At 45.1% G+C, this 23,419-nt stretch overlaps 1 protein-coding gene across 1 annotated transcript in view; it reads left to right on the top strand.

Moving 5' to 3' along the window:
* Positions 1-22,329, top strand: part of ppp2r5a (protein phosphatase 2, regulatory subunit B', alpha isoform) — a 69,132-nt gene extending 46,803 nt beyond the window's left edge. The window contains exons 3-13 of the mRNA XM_080541161.1: positions 7,463-7,564; positions 7,677-7,769; positions 13,929-14,059; positions 15,184-15,243; positions 17,041-17,149; positions 17,790-17,843; positions 19,761-19,811; positions 19,937-20,056; positions 20,164-20,291; positions 21,706-21,807; positions 22,041-22,329. Of these exons, the coding sequence (XP_080397287.1) occupies positions 7,463-7,564; positions 7,677-7,769; positions 13,929-14,059; positions 15,184-15,243; positions 17,041-17,149; positions 17,790-17,843; positions 19,761-19,811; positions 19,937-20,056; positions 20,164-20,291; positions 21,706-21,807; positions 22,041-22,275 (1,185 nt within the window). The 3' untranslated portion in view covers positions 22,276-22,329. The remainder of the gene's footprint in view (positions 1-7,462; positions 7,565-7,676; positions 7,770-13,928; positions 14,060-15,183; positions 15,244-17,040; positions 17,150-17,789; positions 17,844-19,760; positions 19,812-19,936; positions 20,057-20,163; positions 20,292-21,705; positions 21,808-22,040) is intronic.
* The last annotated feature ends 1,090 nt before the right edge of the window (positions 22,330-23,419 follow it).

The raw sequence follows: 23,419 nt of genomic DNA, 5'->3' as shown, positions 1-23,419 counted from the left end.
GGGATGCACCGAACATTCGGCCACCGAATGTATTCGGCCGAATATCGCAAAATAAAGCACATTCGGTATTCGGACGAATGTGTGAAAACACCGAATGTTTACCACCGAATAGTGGGCGTGTTTTGATGATACTTGCCAGGTCATTCTTAGGGAAGAACTGACGATGAGTGAAGGGAAGTCCAGGGTAGATGTAGACAGGGTTGATTGGGAGTGGAGACAGAGGGTTGATTGGGAGTGGAGACAGGTGTGCAGGTTTGGCTGAAGATCTAATTAGCGGGGACAAGCCTCAGCTGCGGCGGAGAGCACGCTGTGCTCGAGCTGTGGGGGCGGGGGAGGGTGTGTGAAGGCCCAGCCGTAACACTATGTCATTGAACCATACGGACATCAATACTTAAGCCACAACATACAGAATTATCAAAATCCTGTAGCATCTCTTTAAAGAGAGTTCACCTAATTAGTTAACTTGCAATCTTCCAAAGTATTTTGTAATAATATTATCATGGCACATCATTCTTGTTAACACAAGTCATGAATAAAGCTTCGGCCTACATTGATGAAAGATTTTCTTTCAGCAGATATTCAGGGAAAACAAAAACATTTAATTTGACTGATTTATTTTATTTATTGTGCTTTGTTGGTATAGACTGATGTCTGCTGGAATGTTCAATAAAAGTTATTTTTTTTTCAATCTCAATTTCTTTCTTTGAGAAGCATGAATAAAAAGCAAAATGTATTTAGTTTATGCAATGATAAAATTAAAAACTGCCGATACACATTCGGTATTCGGCCAAGTGTTTCCTTAAATTCGGCTTCGGCCTCGGCCAAGAATTTTCATTTCGGTGCATCCCTAATATTTATAGCATAGCATAGAGTACAGCACAGTGTTTTATTGTATAGTTAGTATAGTAGTATAGTGGATAGTGTACATAGCCTTTATTTATGTAAACCAGCTCTTTTCCCTTCTTGTTTTTAGTCTTTTTTCCAAGCATCAGGGGAGCCCCCCCTCCTAAATTTCGTTGTATGGTACCTGTACTGTATTAATGATAATAAAGACCATTCATTCATTCATTCATTCATCAACCCAAGTCAAGAAAAGAGTTTAATAAGAAGGCTTGTGTTGAAATATATATACAGTATATATATATATAATCATATTATATATATATTTTTATGGCCAGTTTCATATTTGGTCGTCCTAATGGAGGATGTCAGCTTACTCCTGTCTCTCCTGTCCTATCCTTGAATGTCTGAGAAGAGTGCATTGTGCCAGAGTATTGTGCCAGAGCAGAGAGAGAGGGAGAGAGAGAAACTGGTTGGGCGAGGCTCCATGCTGCACCTACAGATATCCCAGGGTCCCTGAGAGGTGAGCAGTGCCTTCAGGGCCGAGAAGGTTAATGGGAGAGAGAGGAGCTAGCTAGGAGAGTCCGCTCTGTCTTACAAAGACGTGTCCCTCGGAGGCACTGCAGCTGTGTGAGCTAGAAATAACCTCGAATTCGGTCAAGCGAACCTAACCCACGTACTGCCGCATCAACGGGGGCCATTTTTATGTTTTTGAACCGTGAACTAACGTAGCCAGTATTGTGATGTTGTTATTATTAAACATTTGACGTCCTTTCAAACTCAACTCTCAGCCGTAAAAAATTGGTTTGAAGTCTTTTCTGTACACGCGCCACACTTCCAGAGCTTGTTTTTGACCCAAGTGGTTTGTGAGAGGTCTGACTTGAGTGTTGGTTAAAAAAAAAAAAAACAGTGCCTCACTCCAGTGCTCTCCGCCATGCTGTTGCTCATCTCTTACCCGTGTGGTGCGAGTGGGAGAGATGTGTGTGGCAGGCTTCCTACCACAGCAGAGAGGAACTGGGATGTGTCTCTAGTGTGTATATCCATATATATATATATCCATATATATCCCATATGTCCTCTCCTTCCATCTCCTCACTCACATACATCCACCCACCTGCTCCACGCAGGCAGCAATGCAGCACACAATGTGTCCAGCACCCCCCCCCCGTACCCGTTGCTTCTGAATACCTGAGCTGGTCCCAGACATGTGCATGTGGTCTCTGCCTGTAGTGAAGTAGTACTACATTGCAGCTTATGTGTTTAGTAAAACTTTTTTTTCCATTGGCAAACGCTTCCCCCCAAATAAGGTTATTTCATTCAGTGTTAGTGTGTGTGGAGGCTACACCAATCGAATCACGTCAGCCAAACGGCTGGCTTTGTAAACCCGAGGGAATTAGATTGGCTAGTCTTGCAAAGTTGCACTTGTATAGCTTTTCATGGACTGCACTTATGTATAGCACCTTATTCCGAAGCGCTTTACAACGGCCTCTCATTCACCCATTCACACACCAATGGCGGCAAGCTCATCAGTGTCTTGTGTCACGACTAGGGGTGTAACGGATCACCTAACTCACGGATCGGATCGTGTCACGGTTTTTGAGTCACGGATCGGATCATTTTTCGGATCAACACAAAACATTTTTGTTTTTATAAAAACTGCTTTTTCCTTGAATTCTGTAAAAACACTATTACTATGTGACAAAAACCAACAACATTCAAGATGTCAAAACTGGTAATATATATATATATATATATATATATATATATATATATATATATATATATATATATACATACATACATACATATATATAACATATTCTACACTCAAACATTACATAATTATACTGAAATACACTCAATTTAAATGATAGGAGAGAGGGAGGAGGCGCCTGGTTGCAGCAGTGAATCACTGGGCTCTTTAAAGCAGATGAATAAACATGTTTTATGCCACTTTTAACTAAATAATAAAGTGAACCCTTATTTTGAACATGGTATGAAAAAAATGCCTACATTATCAGAAGTTGTCGAGCTACCTTTTTCGTGCCTCCCGTCATAGTTGACAGAGAAGCCAAAGTGCTCCCATACATGGGATTTAAATGACGAGGGAGGCCTTTCGAGTTCTTCTCCGCCGAACAACGTAACATGATACACTTGGGCCGCGTTCGTAAATTCGCTTTGAGAGCGCCGGAGCGCACACTGGGTCCGACGTCATAAAGGGACCAAGTCATTTGATTGGACAAGAGGCGTTCCTTGAACGCTGATCAGATTCCAGAGCGGATTTACGAACGCAGCCTTGTTGTTGTGGATTCCCAGCTTCACGTGTAGTGAGCAAACAACGGATTATTTTTCTTTCGCATTATCAACCTATCATTGCGCTTTAGAGTAAAACAAAGCCCGCAACTGTCGCGTCTATCTTTTCATGGCAACTCTACATTGTGATTTACAAGAGATATTAAGTAAGATATTAAGTAATATTATTACTTGTTAACAGTGATACAGTATATAGGTTTGCTTCTCTGTCCACTTTATCCAAGCTAGACCCCCTGTATCATTCGGTTCTAAGATACATCACCAATAGTGCCTTCAGGACCCATCACTGTACACTGTATAGTCTGGTTGGATGGCCATCTCTCTCTGTCAGAAGGCTCCAACACTGGTACACTCTTGTGTTTAAAATCATCTCTGGCTTCTTACCGAATTATCTGGGCCTGAAGTTCATCCCTATACCGAGTGGCTCGGGTCTCAGGTCTCGTAGATGGCTACAATACAAGGTGCCACTTATCATGAACAATGGGCAAGCTTGTCTTATTATGGCCCTTGGTCTTGGAATGACCTACAGACTACTTTTAAATTAGAGGCCCTTATTTCCATAAGTATCTTCAAGCGTAGATTAAAGGATGTGGTCACCGCTCGCTGTACCTGCTTTGGTTAGACTTCTCAATGTTTTAATCACCTTGTAAATACCCCTACCATTGTTTGTCTATTATTGTATTGTTGCCACTGTCTTATGTCCTGTCTTGTTATCTGAACTGTTTTTTAAGCTACTATTTTGACCCTGTCTTGGCCAGGTCTCTCTTGTAAAAGAGGTTTTAATCTCAATGTGACTTCCTGGTAAAATAAAGGTAAAAAAAAAATAAAATTTGATCCGCGGTACACACGCGTTCCGAACCGTGGAGGGCGATCCGTTACACCCCTAGTCACGACCCAACAGCAATGTGCGTACATTGATAGTCAATGGGCTCGTTCCCACACAGGGCCGAGGCCGGACACAGGTAGATTAGCTCAGGGTTAGCTGACAGCACCCAGGTAGATGTTAAGGGGAAATGGCTTACCTGGCTCCGATGTATCGTGGCGTGGTCCGCGGGGATACTGAACAGCCCGCATGTTCGTTCAGTGGGGTATTCCTTCCCGTTCAGTATTGACATATAACAAAACAAACAAAACCGGACACGACACAACACGACCTCGGGGGTAATCCACTATTCCACACGGTAATAGTCTTGATAATAATTGTCAAAGGGGTTCTCTTCTAGGTAAGGCGTCTCAATCAGTATTTCTCTTCTCAGTTAACTCCACTCTCTCGACTCTCAGGTAGCAAATGAGCACCTGTCATATACCTTTCGAGAGACCCGCCAACAGGCAAGCCACTCCCCCATGTACCCTGGGTAGCCAATCAACACCCCCTGAGCTTACCATGACAACTAGGAACAGTTGGATCGTGACACTTGCCCAAGGACACCTCGACACGTGGCCAGGCTAGGGTCGAACCGCCTATCTGCCAACCGTGCGATCATTAGACGTCAGCTCTACCTCCTGAGACACAGCCTCCTGTGTCACCTCAAACGTTAGGTAACTATCAGCTGCAGAATCTTCCTCGCCACTTTCCTTGCCAATTAGTGTCGTTTGGAGCTTCCGACAGACAATGGGCTAATAGGACGTTGTCTCTCTCACACTCATCCACACACTCGCATACAGTACACAGAGCCAGGAGCTGTTTCTCTAGCTTTTAGTCGTGTGTGTCACTCTCTCTAATTTCCCCCAGTTAGAAATAACAGGCTGTGATTGTCGCGGTGTCGACCTGCCGACAAGTCTCATCTCCAGCATGGAATTTTAATAAGGCGAATGTGGCCTGTGCAGAATCTGGTAATGGCTTCATTTCGCCCCCCCCCTCAGTGGTTTTGGTTTGTTTATTCTCAATCCATTTTAGCTTTATTAAAACATCACTCGGCCATAATCAAGTGAAAAGGAAAATGTTACCGTCCCCCTCAGCTAAATTACTGCCGATTGTGATTGCAAATATGATTTGCTCTCGGCGAGATGTGCTGTGCATAACTAACAGGTGCCCTGTCAGGATGAACAATGGGTTTTCTACCCAGTAACTTACACGTTTCTATATAAATAGCCTACAGCCCACACACATGTAACACACACACACACACATGTAACACACACAGTTTCCTCCAGATTACACAGAACGCTGCCACTACAGGCATTGTGCCAATATAGGATGTTCTTTAGGTCATCATGACATTTTCATCGGTATTAATTAGCTAACAATCAATACAGTATTTATTTTAGTTTCGGTCAGAGATTTGTCAACTATAACTTTATAATACAAAGCTTGTCAGAGAGAAACTCTCTATTCCTACAATCCCATGTTTTGAGGACACCTGGTGTGGTACATATAGAAGGTACATATAGATGGTACATGTTGGGTTGAGAGAGAGGGTAATCTGTGGTCTGAGGTGACCTGTGGTGAGAGCAGGCAGCTCAGCCTCAGAGCCCCACTGACTGCTGCCTCCTGACAGGATTCAGCTGCTAAAAATAGATGAGCTGAAATCAGGCAGACAGCAGTGAGAAGAGGCACCGCTCACCAACGTGAGTGCTGGGCGGGAGGGAGAGGGAGAGGGAGAGGGAGAGGGAGAGGGAGAGGGAGAGGGAGAGAGAGAGGGAGAGAGGGAGAGAGGGAGAGAGGGAGAGAGGGAGAGAGGGAGAGAGGGAGAGAGAGAGAGAGAGAGAGAGGGAGAGAGAGAGAGAGAGAGGGAGAGAGAGAGAGAGAGAGAGAGGGAGAGGGAGAGGGAGAGAGAGAGAGAGGGAGAGAGAGAGAGAGAGGGAGAGAGAGAGAGAGAGAGAGAGAGACGTCCTGTCCTGAGAGACAGACAGACAAACATGTCCTGTCCTCTAGTCCTGAGAGACAGACAGACATGTCCTGTCCTCTAGTCCTGAGAGACAGACAGACAGACAAACATGTCATGTCCTCTAGTCCTGAGAGACAGACAGACAGACATGTCATGTCCTCTAGTCCTGAGAGACAGACAGACAGACATGTCCCGTCCTCTAGTCCTGAGAGACAGACTGACAGACATGTCATGTCCTCTAGTCCTGACAGACAGACAGACAGACATGTCATGTCCTCTAGTCCTGAGAGACAGACAGACATGTCATGTCCTCTAGTCCTGAGAGACAGACAGACAGACATGTCCTGAGAGACGGACGGACAGACAGACATTTCCTGTCCTCTAGTCATGAGAGACAGACAGACATGTCATGTCCTCTAGTCCTGACAGAAGGACAGACAGACAGACATGTCATGTCCTCTAGTCCTGAGAGACAGACAGACAGACATGTCCTGAGAGACGGACGGACAGACAGACATTTCCTGTCCTCTAGTCATGAGAGACAGACAGACATGTCATGTCCTCTAGTCCTGACAGAAGGACAGACAGACAGACATGTCCTGTCCTCTAGTCCTGAGAGACAGACAGACAGACATAGTACAGACAGACATGTGACCGGCCGGCCACATGTCGAGGTGTCCTTGGGCAAGACGCTGAACCCCAAATTGCTCCCAATGAGCGGGCCGGCACCTTGCATTGTAGCTTGCCGCCATTGGTGTGTGTGAATGTGTGAATGAGAGGCCGTTGTAAAACGCTTTGGAATAAGGCGCTATATAAGTCAGTCCATTTACCATTTTTTATTAATATTATTAGGGAGGATGGTGTTGTTTGAAACTTCGAACTTAATTTTGCCAGAGGTTTAGATTTCCAACAGACTCCTTTAGAGACCTCCCTCATTGGGGATGTCGTCTTGTCAGCCAGCATCAGGGCATTCCCCTTCAGATGTTCTGGGAATCTCAGAGATTTCAAAGCACTGACTGTTTCTGGGTCACAAGCGCTTGATTCAAATATAATTACTATGTGGCACCCATTAAAATAGAACTTTCTCACAACCTTAAATTGGCTACAATGTGTTAAGAAAGCTGCTCAGGCCTACATCTTAATCTCATTGTCTGAAAATTAGGATATGTTTTAATCTTCCGTCTCGGTCAAATTACTAGAAACTAGGGATGCCCTGATCGATCGGAGAGCAGTCGGAATCGGACGATATTCCGTAAAAATATCAAATCAGGGAAATCCGATAATGCTTTCTGGTCGCCGATCAATGATGCAAACAACGTAAGCCAACTCATTCTTAGAATGAACGTCACCTCTGTCACTAAAGCTACAAACACAGCATTGAACGGTGTTTCAATTCTCTTGCAGTCTTCCTCTTATCCGAAATGTCCATCGCTTGAAAAGGTTGTGTAAAAGTTATTAACTCTTTTTTTTTTGGTCCACAGATCTGCACCAATATCTTCCGGACTCTTCCGCCAAGTGACAACCCCGACTTTGACCCAGAGGAGGATGAACCCACTCTAGAGGCCTCCTGGCCACACATACAGGTACATACATGTTACATGACGTTTGCTTCTCATTTATTCTTTGGCTCTTGTCTTTGTGTTGTATCTAGTCGTATATCCGTGTCTCATGAGCCTTTTAATGGACTTTTTCCAGCTTGTCTACGAATTTCTCCTGCGATTTTTGGAGAACCCAGACTTCCAGCCCAGCATCGCCAAGCGCTACATCGATCAGAAGTTTGTGCTGCAGGTAAGTGTTCCTTCCCCCTGTCGCTCACATGGCCACAAAGTGGCACATTCAACATGTTTGACTGCATAGTTCAGAGCTGTTGTTATGAACCCATTGTGTCAAAAAAGATTTTCCTCATAGTGTTTTTTATTCATTGATTCATAAAACAGTTAATTTTACTGTTATAAACTGATGTTCACTTTGCTTTTTGGAAAATTAAGAGTGCAAACGAATTGAAACTAGATGCATTGGCAGCCTTTAACAAGGCTCAGTGTGATGACAAAACATCCCTTCATTAGAAGCCGTTAGTACAATACATCAAACGTAAACCATGTTTGAATAAGCAGCTATTTGATTCTGCTTTGAACCGAGCCGCTCACATTCTTTTTTTCGTCGCTTGAAAGCCTCTGTGTCAATAGACTCTGACCAGATACACAATGAACACGTTTGGTTGATCTCTCCTCACCGTTCCTTTTAACTACACGTCCTCCAAGCTTCACATGAGGCCAGACAGAGCACACGGTCCATTTCAACAGGTGGTACTTTCCTATAAGCAGTAGTGTCAGTGTTGGTGTCAGCCCTGTGTGAGCTAGCCTAGGCTCTATAAGCTAGGGTTAGGGTAGCCTAGGCTCTCAGGGGCCTGACTGGTCTAGTTCAGAGTCTCTGAGCTTGGTGTTTTACGGCGTCCCACCCTGGGGAAAGAGTGAGTCTCACCCTGGCAGAGGAGCTTCAGTTCAGCTGTCCTGTCCCCACGACAACCACTGGGTCTGTCTGTCTGTCCCTGCTTCAACCACTGGGCCTGTCTGTCTGTCTGTCTCTACTTCAACCACTGGGCCTGTCTGTCTGTCCCTACTGGGCCTGTCTGTCTGTCTGTCCCTGCTTCAACCACTGGGCCTGTCTGTCTGTCCCTACTAGGCCTGTCTGTCTGTCTGTCTCTGCTTCAACCACTGGGCCTGTCTGTCTGTCCCTACTGGGCCTGTCTGTCTGTCCCTACTGGGCCTGTCTGTCTGTCTGTCTGTCTGTCCCTGCTTCAACCACTGGGCCTGTCTGTCTGTCCCTACTGGGCCTGTCTGTCTGTCTGTCCCTGCTTCAACCACTGGGCCTGTCTGTCTGTCCCTACTGGGCCTGTGTGTCTGTCTGTCTGTCTGTCTGTCTGTGTCCGTCTGTCCGTCCCTACTGGGCCTGTGTGTCTGTCTGTCCCTGCTTCAACCACTGGGCCTGTCTGTCTGTCTGTCTGTCCCTGCTTCAACCACTGGGCCTGTCTGTCTGTCTGTCCCTGCTTCAATCACTGGGCATGTCTGTCTGTGAGCAGCAGTTCTCCCCACAGCGAGGTTTAGGGACTGGGGACGGCCTGGCCTGGAATGTCGGCGGTGGAGTCTCATCCATCCGAGGTGCTCTGAGTTTCCATGATGTGAACGGAGTGTCGTGGGGAAGCTTTAAATAGCTCCCTGTTGTTTACTTTTCAGGAAGGGAAAGAGGGACTGTGGTCAGAGCTAGGGGAAGAGGGGGGGGGGGGGGGGGGATAGGGAGGGCCGGACTGGGATAGCCATAGTTTATAGTGTCAGAGCTCTTCACTTTTAGCTTTGTAGAGGAAGAAGAGATGGAAGAAGACCTGTATGAGGGGCTCACAGAAGTCTCACTCCACCGTGGCGAGCAGTCAGGGTGTATTTTAGGCGTCCTTAGTAGGGGAAAAGTATCCTTTGTGAACGTCTGGTGAAATGTCGGTCGGGCGTCTTCTAGAGAGGATGTTTGTGTCTGTGTAGGCCTGTATGTTATGTGTGTGTAGGCCTGTATGTTATGTGTGTGTAGGCCTGTGTGTGTCTGTTCTGCATGCAGAGGGGAAGGAAGCTAGGCCCGTTATCATCACCAGTATTATGGAGGTGGTGTGACCACAGAACGGTTTCCTCTCGCTACGCTGACGCTAGACGAAAAGAATCATCAAACTGCATCAGCTTGAAAGCTTGTCATAATGTCATATTTCCTTGAAAAAAATTGCTGGAATTGTTATATAATTTAAGCAAGGTTGGTTAGGCTTCCAGTTACTAATTGCCCTGAGGGGACGGATTTATTATTCCTTACTTAATTATTCACGAGTTTCTTGTTGTAACTGCTTAGAGAACGAGTGACTTGATCTCAGCGTGTGACACTGCGGTCTTCAGTTGTCCTCGGGGGGGGGGGGGGGGGGGGTTCTGGTTTCAGTCAGGGCGGTGTTGTGATGACATCCCTGTTCATTGATTGATTGTCGTCGTGTAGAGCTGCTGGTTGTGTGTGGCTATGCTAATGGCTGCTGCTGCTGTGGTATGAGCTGAACCCCTGTGCTCTCTGCCTGTCAGGGGGGCGAGGATGTGGCTTGCTGGGACACTGGCATGACAGGGGGAATCACACTGCACATTCTGGTCTGCATTGTGTGTGGCTGGCTGGTTGGATGACTGGCTGGCTGGTTGGATGACTGGCTGGCTGGCTGGCTGGTTGGCTGGCTGGCTGGTGGCAGGGATGATTTATCACCAACCTCACCTGCATCCTTCAACTGAACAGGCCCTTTGTTGCCGAGCAACAACTCGCTGTTGTTGTACCTGCATGGAAGCATGGTGACCTGCTGTACAATGTGATCTGCTGTACCATGTGACCTGCTCTACCATGTCATGCAGAGGTAGAATGTTTTCCGTTTTCCTTTTTCCCTTGTTGCTGTTAGAGGTCATTTGTATCTAAAAAACGCAGAGCTCTGTACACAGGGACTGATCTCTCTATGTCTGTCTCTCTCTCTGTCTCTCTCTCTCTGTCTCTCTCTGTCTGTCTGTCTCTCTGTCTCTCTCTCTGTCTCTCTCTCTGTCTCTCTCACTCTCTGTCTCTCTGTTGTCTCTCTCTCTCTGTCTCTCTCTCGCTGATTGAAATGTTCCCATGCGGGGGGGGGCGGGGGTTATTATTAAACGGCGCCATCACGTCATTTGGCTCGCTGTGAAAGGAAAAAAGCGACAGTGGCTGTTTGCACCTTGGAGGACAGAGACACTGTCGGTGGTGAGGAAGTGCCAGGGGTCACGACCTCCCCGTGGAGGTCACTCCACTTGTTGATGTCATGGCACTAGACAGACTTCCTGCCCCGGGCCACAGCTATACATAACAGCACCAGGGCTGTGTGTTGGGAAGGACCTCACCAATACATGAGTCACCATACGTTGTGATACCTTCCATATGACAATACATTATGATACTCATGTTGTGACACATTCTAATGCTTTGGTCCTCATGTCGGCATCCGATGTAATGATCTGACTTTTCCTTCCAAAAATCTGAATACATTTCCACATTGTTGAAAATCAACGACACATCGCTAGTCAACTAACACAGCTTGTTTTGTGAGCCTGCTAACAATGTAAAGTAGTGTTATAGTTAACTAGGTAGCAGTGGGGATTACTCACTCAATCCATTGCATTGCAGTCTTTTGGCTTGACTAGCGAGTTTGTGTTGTGATTCTCATCAACGTTGAAACGTAATTCCGTGTTTCAAAAGGGAAGTCTGGACGTTTTGATTGGTTGCCGATATGAGGACCAAAGCATTAGAACGTGTCACATATTTACTGAAAATGCCAAATGTAACGGAAAATGTGAGCTCCATTGTTGTGTGAACCACCTGAGTGGTCTGTACAGTATGTATGTTGATAATAACTTAATCGCCTAAACTCTTTATTGATTTTATTGCACAGCCCTATAACAGTCGCACACTCTCTCTCATTCATTAACATGCACACGCGCGCACACATGCACACACACACACAGGCACCCGCAGCAGATTTCTAAGCATTTTTGTTACCGTGTTAAAATCATCTGCCACCTGAAATGCATTGACATGTTTCTTAAAATTCAGTCAAAGTGGGTACAGTGCTGCACATAAACAGAGAAGATTAGCCCCTTCGTGTATGCACTAATTTTGCACAGTCTCAGTGTGAGACAGGGCTTTCAGAATAGAGAGCTGTTGTTTGGCTTCAGAATCCATCAAATAAGAGTCTTCAAACGGAGCTGTGTTTAGCAGAACATTACTAGCTTTCATGTTTATCTGGAGCTGCAGGTAAAACAACCTGAGAGATAATAACATATTAGCTTTTTCAGTTCACTGATCTTTGTTTATTATGATGGGTTCAGGCTGGGGGTGTGTGGGGGGTTTATCGAGTGGGGCTATCTAGCGATCCATCTATTCAAAAAGCAAAATATTTTTGCCACCAATTTAAGTAATCAGACTTTAAAACGAGACTAGGGAAAGTCTTTAACCATGTCTGAGAAATGTGTTAGTCCAGTTTAAAAGTGCATCTTAGTCTAGCATTAATGTTAAACCCTGTTTAATAAATTGCAAATGGCATGACCTTCCCCTTGATTGAAATTGCATTGATTAACTAATTTGAAAGCTGCTGTACTGTTATCAAACACACGTTTAAACAGCATCTGTACCACTTGTAGTTTGTAAATTATAAACAGCAGAGGACATGGAAGGTAGCATGTTAGATATCGGTGCAGAGTAGCCTCGTACTGAATATGTTGGCTCTCATTGGCAGGGAAGGTTAGCACCTGTTTGTTAGACTGTGTTTAATTAGTGTTCTACCACCCATGGTGCAACAGTCCTCTACTCTCAGGATGTTTTCATACAGTGAAATGATATTGATTGACTGATTGTTCATAATGACATTCCCCTGGGCGTTTTTATCAATGAGTCCTGAACGGTTGTGTGTTGATGTCTGTTCTGTAATACAACAGGACAGGTACATTTTAGGACAATGGCATTGGCTCAAACACCACTGGTTGGTTCTTGATCACTATGGTGATGGTGTATCGACCCAGGCTCCAGGCCCGCGGCCCCCCTGCAGGGCTGAATGATACGTCCCAAAACTGTCAAGTGGCCTCCTTCATTAGGCCCCAAGTTCCTTTTCCTCTCTCTCTGTCTCTCTCTCTCTCACTCTTTCTCTCAGCCCTAAGTTCCTTTTTCTCACTGATGGTGAAAGGCCCTAAAGGATGACAGCAGCAAGGCAGGAGTAAAGCAGAAGCATGCTTCTACGCCAGCCAGCAGTCCTGTCATCTCAGTGAGGACACAGGGTTCACAAATCATATTCCCACTGGGATAAACAACAAGGAACTCTTTGGTTTTCCTGTGGCACGTCAGCAGACATCACATCAATGTGAACACCAGGTGGAAATCGGGCCAAATGCATCCTGTTAAAGCTGAGGTAGTAGAATCTTCAAATAGGCCATTGTAGTAATAGTATGTTGAGAAGGAGTCCGTGGAGGGTGTTGGAATGTAGCATCTGTGTGTCTGCAGTGGTAGGGATGTCTGGGGTGGTATAGGGTTGGAGGAGGGTGGGGACTATAGGGCTGGAGGAGGAGATGGGGGGGGGGGGGGGGGGACTATAGGGGCCAGCTGGAAGGGCAACCCTGTCATTGTGGTGCTGGCAACCCAGCGGGAGATGAGGTCCACGTTTTAGAAACTGCCCGTGATGTGAGCTCAGCGGCCTGTTCCTAAAACGTTCCACTGCTTCAAAAAAGGACAGAACTAATGACTCATCACACACTGCTGAAAATAGCTTTTAAAGCTTTATATCTATATACAATACAGAGCCTTCAGGGGTGACATGTGTATGTTATATAAGATGCTGGTAGCTGGAGTAAAATATGATTTGATTATGTCCACTGTTTGTCCAGATGTCGACCTGTTTGTCGAGGTAAGACGAGGCTTATTCAGACACAAAAGTATTGGTTTGTTCAGTTCTGTCTAAGTGATCATGGAGTGACTTATTTTTTTCGCTTATTTAAAAGGGACAATTGACAGTCATTGACTTCCCCTGAATTAGAAGGGTAGCTAAATTGCATCAGCAGTCCCTGGGCAGGTAAATCCACAGGGGAATTACGGCCTCAGATGTTATAAACATTGAGTTAAAAACAGAACTACAGGAAATAAAAAAAACATCACACTTTACACTCAAGAAAACATTACATCAAATATGACATCATAAAAAATAAAATAAATAAAATTGTGGCTCTGTGTGGTCAATGGTCACATGATTGGTTATCTATCAGCCATGATTTCAGTTTTGATTTGAAGCCGGTCAGGGTTAGTTTGTTTGATAGAGCTGGGTATTAAGTTCCAGAAATTCTGTCTAAATGATCCTGGAGTGACTATTTGTCTGTCTTTGTCCTGTAGCTCTTGGAGCTGTTTGACAGCGAGGACCCGAGAGAGAGGGACTTCCTGAAGACGGTCCTGCATCGGATCTATGGGAAGTTCCTGGGGCTGCGGGCTTTCATCAGGAAGCAGATCAACAACATCTTCTTACGGTGAGCGGAGGAGCGCAGCACACTGAGGGAACAAACAGCGGCGTCTCCTTCAAATAACACAAACACACACTGCCTTTGACCCCCTGGTAGTCCAGTGATACCAAATCACATGTGTTTTTCCCCATTTGCTTCATTTGCTACAATGTCAGCCCTAACCTCTACCCCCCCACCCCCAGCCTTAACTTAACCCCCCCACCCCCCCTCTCTTGATCACCCTTGTGCCCCAGTCAGACTCCACTTGTGCCCCGGAGACTCCACACCTGTCTGCATCCCCTCTTTTTCCTGTCAGTGTAAAGCTACAAGGAACTGTGCTAGCCTAACCGTGCTAGCCTACCCCTGCTATTCTACCCCTGCTAGCCTGACTGTGTTAGCCTAACTGTGCTAGCCTGACTGTGCTAGCCTCCCTGTGCTAGCCTCCCTGTGCTAGCCTCCCTGTGCTAACCTGACTGTGGTAGCCTGCACAATATCTCTAAGAACACAGCATTGTATGCAGTTATGTAATCCTCTACACTCGATCATAAACACACTGTCTGTGAGTAGTTTATCTCATCCACCGCCATTGTTCAATTGTTCAGCTGTCAATACGTCCCGGTGATTGTTTGTGTCCTTGAGATCACCAAGCTTTGCATCTGTCATCACGACCACGACCACTACATGACAGAACCCCACCCTATGTCAGTCCTACTGAACACAGTACCACAATGAGCACAGGCTATGGCAACTTAGGGAGGGAGGAGGGGGGGTGGGGGGCACTCAACATCGTCAACGACAGTCAGCGTAGCGTTTGCGACAATGGATGTGCCGACATTGACCATCTGCTGCCTGGGGTTAAGAGTCTGAGCATCTCAAGTGAGTCAAAAATAGAACACCCCCCACCTCCCACCCCACCAAAATAAAGGTTTGTTTGGGTGCAAGTGCTGGAGTGGCTGAACACATCTCTCAGGTTTTTTAATTTTATTATTCAAGTCAGCGAGCGTCCGTGGAGCAGAGGAGGGCTGTTTCTGCTCATGCCCTTGGTGCTCCGCTGTGTCCAGAGCCTCACGCTCTGCCTGTTTGACTGTGTCCGTATGTGTTGAGCTGACCGCATGTGTTTTGTTTTGGTTTGTGTCGTCCGTGTCTCGCAGGTTCATCTACGAGACCGACCACTTCAACGGAGTGGCGGAGCTCCTGGAGATCCTGGGGAGGTGAGTGTGGTGACATTTTTGTCAGAAGGAATTCAAGCTTGCAGCGACACGACAACGTTCAGTCGGACAGAAAGATGTCAGGGTGTCGAGGCCCGTTAGCTCTTCACTGCATGCTGCACAGAAATGCTGTGTCACGGCAAGGGAGAGCAGCGTTCAGGCATGTCTGAGCTACAGCCGTACCTCCATCGCTGCACTACGATCTGCCTTCAGTGTCTCTGCAGGCTGCTCTACAATTGCAATAAAAATTATTCAGCCCCCATTGCATATTAGGCTTATTGTCAAAATTAAAATTTTAACCCTAAATCTAAATGTTCTACTGTTATGCAATAAACAAAGTAGACAAGAACAGGTTAAATAGTTCAATAAACTAAAACTAATATTACCAATTAATTTTATCCAAATTCAACACAAAATGCTACTTTTAATCACTACTGCAGTCTCAAAATTATTCAACCCCCTGTCTCAAGCACACCTGGTGCAACTAATCAAGGGCTTCATTAGTTCAGGTGTGCTTGAGATAGAAAACATAAATACCTGGACTGGCTAGGGGTTTGTTGAGAGTGACGTTTGATTGCATGTTAGAAATATGGTTTCCAGTCAAAACAATTGTCGAAAAAAAGTTCAGAGAAGAGATCACAAACAAGGAAAAGGATACAAAAAGATAGCAAAAGCACTGAATGTTCCTAGAGATACAGTTGGAAGCATAGTTTGCAAGTTCAAAGTTAAAGGAACAGTGGCTACACTACCTGGCCGTGGCAGAAAGAGGAAGCTATCAGCGGCTGCCTCCAGATTCCTGAGGAGGCAAGTGGTCAAAAACCCTAGAGTGACAAAACACCTGCAGCAAGACTTGAGGCAAGCAGGCACTGAGGTTTCAGTTTGCACAGTAAGGCGCATACTACGCACTGAAGGGCTCCATGCCCGGACTCCAAGACGTACGCCACTACTGACCCAAAAGCACAAGAAAAGTCGGCTCCAATATGCTCAAAACCATATAAATAAGCCACAGAAGTTCTGGAACTCTGTTCTGTGGAGCGATGAAACAACAATTTTCAGGCCTATGGATTAGCGGTATGTCTGGAGGAAGAAGAATGAAGCATATGATGAAAAGAACACCCTGCCTGCAGTGTGTGGAGGGCATGATGGAATCAGTCTCAGGAAATCTTAGGAAAAAAACGTCATGCCGTCTGTGAGGAAGCTGAAGCTTGGGCGTCATTGGACCTTCCAGGACAATGATCCCAAGCATACCTCAAAGTCCACCAAGGCTTGGTTTCAGAAGAAGAAATGGAAGATTCTAGAGTGGCCATCACAGTCGCCTGTCTTGAACCCCATCGAAAATCTCTAGTGGGTTTTGAAGTTGCAAAATGCAAGAATATGACTGAACTGGAGGCCATTGCCCATGAGCAATGGGCTAAGATTCCTCAGGATCCCTGTCAGAAGCTGGTGTCTGGCTCTGCATCCCGTTTGCAGCAGGTCATAACTGCAGAAGGGTGCTCTACTAAGTACTGGAGATGCTTGTCATGAAGGGGTTGAATAATTTTGACTACTGCCGTAGTCGTTAAACGTAGCATTTTGTGTTGAATTTGGATAAAAACCCTTGTAATATGAGTTTCATTGAACTACTTGCAGTTCTTGTGTAATTTGTTTATTGCAAACACTCAGGCGTTTGATGTGCTTCACCCCAGACCTCTGTTTCATGCCATAGTTGTGTACGGAGGACCAGGGGAAGGCTGGAGTGTCGTCTTCTGTGTGGTCTACCTTCTTCCATTTGCTCAGGAGTGTTCCTTTGTCTTTCTGCAGCATTATCAATGGGTTTGCGCTGCCTTTGAAGGCGGAACACAAGCAGTTCCTGATGAAGGTGCTCATCCCCATGCACACCGCTAAAGGCCTGGCCCTGTTCCACGCACAGGTACTGTAACAAACACCTTGTAGGACCTCCAGGTACTATAACACCTGGTAGGACCTCCAGGTACTGTAACACCTGGTAGGACCTCCAGGTACTGTAACACCTGGTAGGACCTCCAGGTACTGTAACACCTTGTAGGACCTCCAGATACTGTAACACACACTTGGTAGGACCTCCAGGTACTGTAACACACACTTGGTAGGACCTCCAGGTACTGTGTAATACATCTTCTCTCTGAAGAGCATGATGTTAGTCTGACAGAAAGCTGATAGGTTGTCTGTTTAAGAAGATGCTTAAACTTCTTTGTTGACCAACGTGCTCCATTTTCGCATTTGAATTTGAAAGATTCTGAAGCTCTTGGAAAGACAGACATTCTCATCCAATACAATGTAAGAATATATTACTGTATGCTTCACATAGATATTAGTCTGTCTTTATGGAAAGCAGGTGTTGAGCCCTGATAAAAAACAAACTCATCAGCACTGTTTGAGCAGAAATGAGCACGGTTCTTGAAGGAAGCCTTGGATGACAGCACCATCTAGTGGCTATAGTATGAACTTGACATCTCAGTGTTTTACACCACATACTGTAGACTTGTTTTTTTTATCATGACATATATACTTGTCTGTTGTGTGTCCTGCAGCTGGCTTACTGTGTCGTCCAATTCTTGGAGAAGGACCCCACCCTCACTGAGCCGGTAAGCTAATATACATTCTCCACGTTCTATGAGGATATACGCTGGCTGTAGGAATGCTGTCATGTTATACACAGCACGTCTTCTACAGTGGAGGAAAGGCCACTAGCTTTCTCAAACACAGTCCTGACGTCATTGAAAACCATAAATGGCTCATACGCAGCTGATCGCATCTAAATACAGTTCTATCATATGTGATACATTCTAACGCTTTGGTCCTCATGTCGGGATCTGATGTAATGATCAGACTTTTCTTTAGAAAGATTTAAGTCCATTTCCGCGTTGTTGAAAATCAATGACACACACTAGTCAACTAACACAGCTTGTTTTGCGAGCCTGCTAACAATGTAAAGTAGTGTTATAGTTAACTAGGTAGCAGTGGGGATTAGGGCTGTCCCAAACGACTATTTTTCTAACGATTAATCTAGCGATTATTTTTGCCGATTAATATTTTTGCTGTTCGATTAATGTATCACTTAATTTTCCCAAAATAAATGTCAAAAACTTCTCTTATTAACATTTCAGTATTTTATTCAATTATTCTTGTACAAATATATAAATTAGGCTTCTGCACTGCAGGGCAATATTCCACAACAAAAAATATCCTCTCTTTCTTACAGTCCAACATAAAATATAATATTATAAAATATAAAAGTTAACTTCAAATAAAAGGAAAAGTGCAAGTAATGCAGTAGGCCAGTTCAAGTCATTTTCAGGAGGAATACCAAAATAAATACCAACATAAAATCCTCTAATTAGTGCAATTCGAGTGAAATTCTAACCGGAATACCGTAACTATACCTCTCAGTAACAATAACGATCTCAGTAACAATATAACATTCTCCCCCTCTCTCTGCTCTCCCCCTCCCACGCTCCTCTCTCCCCCCGCCTGCCTCCTGGTTATTATTATTATAGGTCAGTGTTTCTCAAAGTGTGGGGCGGGCGCGTCGCGAGAGACAGTTAGGAGGTCAACAAGTTACAGTATCTTAGCTGTTCATAATGATGGCATGTCTAACAGGGACACTGACAGGGAAAAGAAAAACGACAGAAAATCACAATACTTGAGAGTAGGGATGCACTGAATGATCGGCCAGGTTCAGAGGGATAAGCCTTAAGCGCGCCATTGATGTACGACTGTGTCGGAGATTTCCGGTCGATAAAAGCTCGCATGATTATACTACTATCTAGTATACTAGTATACATACTATCGCATGTGCGGAGTCCATACTCCACCCACTTTACAGCACAGTCGGAGTTCGGCCATTCCGTGTTCCGTGTGAATGTTCGAATGTGAATGTGAGACGTACATTTTTTATGACGCGATCAAACAGTGCAAGCAACCCATGCTGTTCTGTAAATGAGACGAGCATTGAGTGATGACTGCCTACTGCCAAGTAATATAATTATAGCAAACATGCCGGCAGTTTGGTATCTGTTCTCTGACTCTGAACAACAACAAGAGGCACATTCTGATATTATAGACTTCCGGTTTCGTTTTCGCGTGCTCAAAATAAAAGCGAGAGTTAAGCGTTATTGAAAATCAATGACACGTCGCTCGTAACTGGTCGCAGCCATGTTGTTTATTTGCGACGCACATTACGCAAGTCGACGTATTGACGTAGTCGTTGACTACGTCGACGCGTCGTCCCAGCCCTAGTGGGGATTACTCACCCAATCCATTGCGTTGCAGTGTTTTGGCTTGACTAGCGAGTTTGTGTTGCGATTCTCAACAACGTTGAAACGTAATTCCGTGTTTCAAAATAAAAGTCTGAACATTTTGATTGGTTGACGATATGAGGACCAAATGATCAGACTGTGTCACATATGTAGTACTGCAACACTAGTAGTTCATACAGGATCTGCATATGAGACGTTACTGTTATGTTTCTTTCACTAAATGGTTCTCTGTTGCCTCCCCAGGTGATTCGAGGGCTCTTGAAGTTTTGGCCCAAAACCTGTAGCCAGAAGGAAGTACGTCTCTTTGTAATGATAACACCAGTCTGTCTACTGCTGCTGCTGACTTCTACAACAGCTGCTTCAAATATCTCAATCCCAACATGTGTCTGGTTGTGTCTTGTGTGTTTCCATCTGTCAAGGTGATGTACCTCGGTGAAATTGAGGAGATTCTGGATGTTATTGAGCCCACACAGTTCAAGAAGATTGAGGAACCCCTGTTCAAGCAGATCTCCAAGTGTGTGGCCAACCCACACTTTCAGGTACATACACACACACACAGAACCCTAATTTTTTCAAATGACTATTTATACCCCATATCCTTTGTTAAGACTGCAGCCCATCTCATTTCCTGTGTGTGTCCCTGCAGGTAGCAGAGCGAGCGCTGTACTTCTGGAACAACGAGTACATCCTCAGCCTGATCGAAGAGAACATTGACAAGGTTCTGCCCATCATGTTCGGTAGTCTCTACAGAATCTCCAAAGAACACTGGAACCCGTACGTACCTCACTCTCAACTCTCTAACCCTCTGGCTAAAGCAGTCATAATTACCATAGATTTCAGGCATGGAGGTGAAAATGTAGTCCAGTGTTTCCCCTACCATTGCCGCCCCCCAACAGAACCCCCCGCCTCCCCAAGAAAGAGGAATTATTACGGACGTAGACACCAAACATCTGACAAGCAGGCTAAAATATCAGCTTTTTTTAAAACCCAACCTGAATCTGGCGAGTGGCAAGCCCATGGAATGGAATGGAATGGACTTTATTTGTCATTGCTACAGTACAGGTACCAAACAACGAAATTTAGGCCATGGGCTCGTTGGTAACGTTAGTCCGCCAGTAGTCTCGCATAGCCAAACCTATCTCCACACTTCGCTTCGCGCTGGACACACTCGTGTACAAGATTGTGCGCGAGTGTGCGCGCGCGACGCGAGAGAGTTTTTGCAGGGTGAGATGTCTGCAGATGGAAAGTAAGCAAGTTGAAACGTTAGCAAATATAATTGCTGAGTGTTCTAACAGAGCAAGTTGGTTCAAATTGGTCGTTATTATTGTGACTAGAAAGTGTAAAGTAGTGTCAAAGAACTAGCAAGCTAACTAGCTAGCTCAGAGGTGATTAGATGAGCTAGTCTGCTGCACACATGCCAGCTAAAGAGCTAACTGGATGCACTTTATTATTTTACTTAAAGTAGATATACTATCTTTTTTATTCTGCTAGAATTGGGCTTTATGGTAATACCATAATGGCATATTTACAGTACATGGACAGTGGATTGAAGCATTGGAAATGTCTGTTTTTATAGTTGGACATACACTTTTTTTTCAGGTGAGAGAGTTAAGTCAAAATGACATTATCTGACTGCATTGCCCACAGCAATCCAATATTCAATTATAATTATGTTATGAGTTGATATGGATCAATTTATACCTCTTATTAGATTATAAATACTCTGGTATTTGGTTCTGGAACCGATGGTTCTTGAGCTTAATGGCCCATAGGGCAGGAGCCTATGTCCTGTTTCCGTAGCGTGAGGCGGCTTAATGTACAAGTTAGTACACCCCCTGGACATGACGCTGGTATGTCGCAGGGTCTTACCCCCTGGGGGGGGGGAGGGTCCATGCCACGTCCATGCCACCCCCCCAAGGCAGCAAACCTAGGGGAAACACTGTAGTCAATAGTGTACCTCACTAATTACATGATAGGATAATAAGGGTCCATGTCACTTTCAAGTTAAAAATACATCTATAAAATAAGATTGGAATAAAAGACCCAGTAAGAGCTGTTAATATGACTTAGTGTAAGAGCTGTTAATATGACCTAGTATAAGAGCTGTTAATATGACCTAGTATAAGAGCTGTTAATATGACTTAGTATTTGTGTGTTTCTAATGACTGCGTTGCTCCTATTGTTCCAGGACGATTGTAGCACTGGTCTACAATGTTCTGAAGACCCTGATGGAGATGAACAGCACGCTCTTCGATGAGCTGACAGCTTCATACAAATCAGACAGGCAGAGGTGAGTAAATGGACTGCAGTTATATAGCGCCTTTATCCAAAGCTCTTTACAACGGCCTCTCATTCACCCATTCACACACACAAGGCGCCGGCCCGCTCATTGGGAGCAATTTGGGGTTCAGTGTCTTGAACACACAGGTGAGTGGGATCCTCTCAACACTAATGTTGAACAATGTGTGCATGCATGCATTCCTGTGTGTATCCTTATTTGCGTGCGTGTGTGTGTCTCCACAGGGAGAAGAAGAAGGAGCAGGAGAGGGAGGAGCTGTGGAAGAAGCTGGATGATCTGAAGCTGAGTGAGAGAGCCGCGGTGCAGAACAACAGCCACGGGCTCCAGAACGCCCAGAACAACAACAACAGCAACAACAACAATCACCACGACAACCAGGACAAGAGCACCACTGTCGCCACGGCTGCGGACCCTGACGTCACCACGGCTACCACGGAGAGCGCCTCATGTGCCAAATGACACAGGACTCTGTTTTCTACTCCGCAACGGTTGGAGGCCGTCTGAGAACTGTCAGGGAGGGGCTGGAGGGTGAGGGGGGGGGGGGGGGGGGGGCTAAGAAAATAGATAAAAATGGGGGGGGAAATGGGGAAAAAAAACCTCATCAGTATGTTGAATCTATTAAAAAAAACTACTTCAGATGCCAGCAGCTCTCCTTTGGCAGAAAAACGTATATTTCAACTTAAAACTATTTTTGGATGTTACAGTGTGGCCACAGTATATTGGTAAACTTTTTTTTTGTCTGATCAAAGATTTATCCTTTCACATTTAGTTTCTTAACTGAGAAATGATTTTTTTTTGTTTTTTGTGATATTCATTGTATGAAAGAAATTGGAGGGGGGGAGAAAAATAATGACTTGAAAATAACGTTTCTGATTGTGCTGCACTTAGAGAAGCTAAATGGCTATTTTAAGATTTTGTCTATTTTGTATGTGCTTTCCTCACTGCTGCCAACACAAGGGTGCAAACTTTAGGGGATAGGGGGGGTGGGGGGGCTTCTGGGGAGAGTAGGTGGCGTCAGGGTGGACTATGGAGGGGTGGACTCATAGTTTCTATAGGAGACCTGAGTGAATGTCACTATCATGAGGTCTTGTGTTTCGGGTGTTTGATATTTTTATCTGAATACATGAAGCTTAATGTTATAGCTGTTATAACACATCCAAGACCTGCAGCCATAAAACTATTTACAGTGAGTATTGAAATGAGCTTTAGAGTTTAGCGAAACGAATGATGAAATGGGCACAGATTTAAGTACGTATAACATATTTTTCCAGTCTAAATAGAGAATTGATTAATGAAAAACAGATGTAGAAGGAAAAAAAATAATGAAATGAGCCATATATTTTTTTCCAGAGTATTGTTAAGGTAAAGATGTTGATTTTGAAACCAGATGGCGACAGACCGTCTGGCTTTGCATATAAGACCTGGCTGGATGCAGTGTGTGTATGGGGGTGACATGGCTGGATGCAGTGTGTATGGGGGGGGTGACATGGCTGGATGCAGTGTGTATGGGGGGGTGACATGGCTGGATGCAGTGTGTATGGGGGGGTGACATGGCTGGATGCAGTGTGTATGGGGGGGGTGACATGGCTGGATGCAGTGTGTA

The sequence above is a fragment of the Nansenia antarctica genome (assembly GCF_963989245.1).
Source record: "Nansenia antarctica genome assembly, chromosome: 1".
Lineage (NCBI taxonomy): Eukaryota > Metazoa > Chordata > Actinopteri > Argentiniformes > Microstomatidae > Nansenia > Nansenia antarctica.
The sequence above is the reverse complement of the archived record's forward strand: the minus strand, read 5'-3'. Positions and strand labels throughout refer to the sequence as shown.